Raw genomic sequence first — 3,518 nt, 5'->3', positions numbered from 1 at the left:
TGACACCGAGCAGTTTCCGCTGCACGCGGTCTGCACTTCCCAGCCCAACAGCACCTCACAATTCTGTTTTTCAAGGGAAGCGCGGCCGTGAACGCGCTGAACTTGGCGTCCTGTGCGGACGGCGGCCCGCGTGAGGTGGGGTCGGGAGCCCTGGCAGGCTGGGCACAGCCCACGTGCACACGTCAGGGTGCTCAGAAGGGCCAGCAGAGGAGCGTGGGAAGGTCCACGGGACACTGCCCACGGCTCACTGAGCGTCTCAACGCAGCCGGAATGGTCAGCAGCCGCTAAAATGAGACGAACACCCAGGGCGTCTGCCGCTTGGCCCTGCCCCACGATAAAACCTGGACAACGTACTGTTTCCTTTCCTTCTTTGGGTATTTGGTGTCACCGGCTGACATCAGGTGTTTGATGTGTCCTGCCGAAATCTCATCGTTCACTTGTAAGACTGACCAGCCCTCTCGCCATGGACGACAGCGTCAGAGGCGGAGGAATTCCACACCTGTCATCTGGGCGCGCCCTCTGCCCCCGGCCGGGCTGTGGAAATGCAGGCTCGGGACAGCCCCTGTGACTCCAGGCCCCCGTGTGTGGGGGCTGGTGAACCTGCCTGTCCGACAGCCTGTGGCAAAGGAGGCCGGCCACTGCCCAGCTCCCTCCCGCGCCGAGGGACAGGGCCGGGAGGTCAGCACAGCCCCAGCCAGGTGCATGCTGGGAAGTGGGGCAAACCGAGAGGCTCCCGCCACAGAGGCTCTTGGCACCAAGCGTGAGGGACCCCGAAACACACGTGGAGTCAGACAGAGAAAGGACATTTTCTACTCCCACTCCCAGCAGGGGCCTGATGGGGCAGATTCACGGAGGGGGCGGAGGGCAGGGCTGGGGCGGGCAGAGGCCTGACGGCACCGCTTCTGTTTGGGGCTGAGAGGTCCTGGGAGTGGAGGGCGCTGGGCCGCCTGCCGCCCACGCAGGGGAACCGCTGGGCCGGGCGCCTGCAGGTGACGTGGGCTCACTTTACGTTACGTCTCCCGAAGGGAAAACAGCAGCGTGAACAACAGGAACAGCAGGCGAGCGAGCGAGGGCAGCCTTGCTTTGCCTGCAGGAGGCGGCGGCCTGAAACACAGGGCTACCTGTGAGGCCGGGTGGGCTCCGGCTTCTCTTCGTCTAATAGACAAGTGGACGCCTGCGAACACTGCCGCAGCCCCCGCTGGGGCCGACGCCCTAACGCAGAGGGCACAGGATTCGGGGCACGAACCCCGGGGCCGTCTGTGGCCCCATCAGAGGTTAGCCTTCAAAAAGCTGAAGTTTCCTGGCGCAACGCGGCCTTTCCTGCCCTGGGGCCGAGGCAAGCAGGCCCACAAGGCCCCTTCAGGCCCCCGGGGAGCTGCTAATGCTTGAAGTGGCAAATCGACAACTTCTGGAGCCATGTCAACCCAGAAGTCTCGTGGTGGAGGGAAGCACCCAGAAAATCTGCAGCAGCAATGCTGTGTAAGCAGAGACCTCTCTGGATGGGACGTGGGGGCTTTGGGGGCCCATGCACAGGGCTCCCCCTGAGAGGCATTTGAGGATACGCAGGTCAACGCTGGCATCTCCTGGGCAGTGGGTATCTTCCCCAGCACAGAAGGGGGCCAGCCAGTCGGCCTGGCCCCAGGCTGGGGGTCGCAGGGCTCAGCCCTGACCGGCCTGCGGGTCCTGATGTGAGAGATGGGGGTGCGGCTCGGGGTGACGGCGCTAAGGGCCCTGAAACTGAGTAGCTGGCAGGCAAATGCCCTCGACACCAGCATCTCCGGTGAGCCGCCTCCCTCCAGGATGGGTGAGAAGTCACAGGGCAGCTCGGTGGTCACTCCCTACTTAGGGCAAGTCACTCCCTTTCTGGACTTAACAGCGGGCTGCTTCCTGTCAGATGTTTCTTGAAAGTGAACATAAGGGATGTCGGTGCAGAAGGACGCACCTGCCCACTCCCGGTATCCCCGCAGATGCCACTTCTGCGCCAGCTCCCGGCAGCCCGCTGTCCCGTGGCTCTGCACCTGGGCCCCCCTGGCCCTGCCCCCAGGGGGCAGCCCCCGTCTCCGGGCCCACCCGTCACGCCAGGAGCCTCCCCAGGCTTCTCACTTGGCAACGCGCTCCTTGTTTATGAGCAGGAGGACGAGCCTGGAAGATGCCTCTCTGGTACCCAGGATGCACTTCTTCTCCCCAAAGACATCACAGCTACAGTAAAAGAACCCAAAACCACCCCTAAATGCGCAGCGGCTACGCGTGCAGGCGGCCGCCCACGCACCGCCACGAGTTACCCTGCTGGAGACGACCTGCTTCTAGGTGGGGTTCGGCTCCTCAGATTCTGTCCTGTAACAGCCAGGTGACGAATCCTGGTCTTAGAAGGGGAAACTAGGTTTTATGTCAAAAAAGAGCCTTGGGCCGCGGGGCCGGCGTGGGCGCTCCCAGCCCAGCCCGGGAACAGGACGCCCGTCTGGCCTTGCAGGCCACTAGCTGCCCTGCAGGCGCTGAAGCAGGGCACTGCTCGAAGACCTGCGTCTTCGTTTCACTTAGAGTCGCTGGTTCCGAGGAGCCACGAGCGTGTGTGTCTCACACGCAGCTCTCGGAGGTCACTCTCCAGGCCCTGCCTGCCGGGGCTGCCAGGCCGCCTGGCCCCTGGGCGGCCACTGCAGACGGTCACCTCCGGGAGCGCCCTGCACCAGCTGAGGACACAATCTGCAGACAGTGCACGCCCTCACCCTGCCGGAACCCCCGGTGCAAACGGCTGTCTGTCAGGAGCTCTGCCCGCTCTCCACCTCCGGCTGGGGTGGCTTCTGTCCACCGGCCTGCGGCTGGTGCTGGGCTCTCCCCGGGCAGCGGCTGAGGCCCATGACCCATCGAAGACATACCCCTGCCCGCGGCTCCGGGCCGCCCCGGCCTCTGTCCACGTCTGAGCCAGGCCAGCCCTAACAGGACCTGAGCAGCGACCTGGCCGGTGATCCGCAGACGCACTTGCCCCAAAAAGGCCCTCAGACTACACCCTGCAGCCCTCGTCTCACGCCCCTGGGCGCCCTGAATCACAGGGCTCAGCACTGGGGCCTCAGTGTGCCACAGAGCCCCACGTGAGCCCTGGCCTCCCGGGAGGCTGGGGTGTCCCCCCCGGGCTCAGCCCCAGCACCTGGGCCTGCTCTTCCGCTGCCTCCTCCGGCTCCCCGGTTACGTGGACGGGCGTCTGTCTCCACCCCGCCTCAAGGGGACAAACGGGCGCCCGGGCAGGGGAACGGCTCCGAGGCTGCAGCCCGCACCCCACGAGCTGGGAGGGGTGCCGGGCGCCACTCACCATGTTGAACACCGCCATGGTCAGGATGATGGCCGTGGTGACCACCGTGAGGGAGACGCGCGGCCAGGGCCGGTCGGCGATGATGCCCGAGGACTTCAGGAGCCACAGGAGGGGGGCCGAGGCCATCTTGCTGCGCTGCTGGAGAGAGCACCCACGCCGTCACCGCGCGGCCTCCCTGGGGCGGGGCCGGGCCACGGGCAAGGCTGGGCGGGGG

The 3,518-nt window shown here is 65.8% G+C and overlaps 1 protein-coding gene across 1 annotated transcript in view; it reads right to left on the bottom strand.

Moving 5' to 3' along the window:
• Positions 1 to 3,518, bottom strand: part of ADCY2 (adenylate cyclase 2 (brain)) — a 64,962-nt gene that overhangs the window by 25,512 nt on the left and 35,932 nt on the right. Inside the window, exon 12 of the mRNA XM_012721740.1 lies at positions 3,305 to 3,442. Coding sequence (XP_012577194.1) covers positions 3,305 to 3,442 — 138 coding nt within the window. The remainder of the gene's footprint in view (positions 1 to 3,304; positions 3,443 to 3,518) is intronic.

Source organism: Condylura cristata, unplaced genomic scaffold, assembly GCF_000260355.1.
Source record: "Condylura cristata isolate star-nosed mole 26May11 unplaced genomic scaffold, ConCri1.0 scaffold00007, whole genome shotgun sequence".
Taxonomy (NCBI): domain Eukaryota; kingdom Metazoa; phylum Chordata; class Mammalia; order Eulipotyphla; family Talpidae; genus Condylura; species Condylura cristata.
The sequence above is the reverse complement of the archived record's forward strand: the minus strand, read 5'-3'. Positions and strand labels throughout refer to the sequence as shown.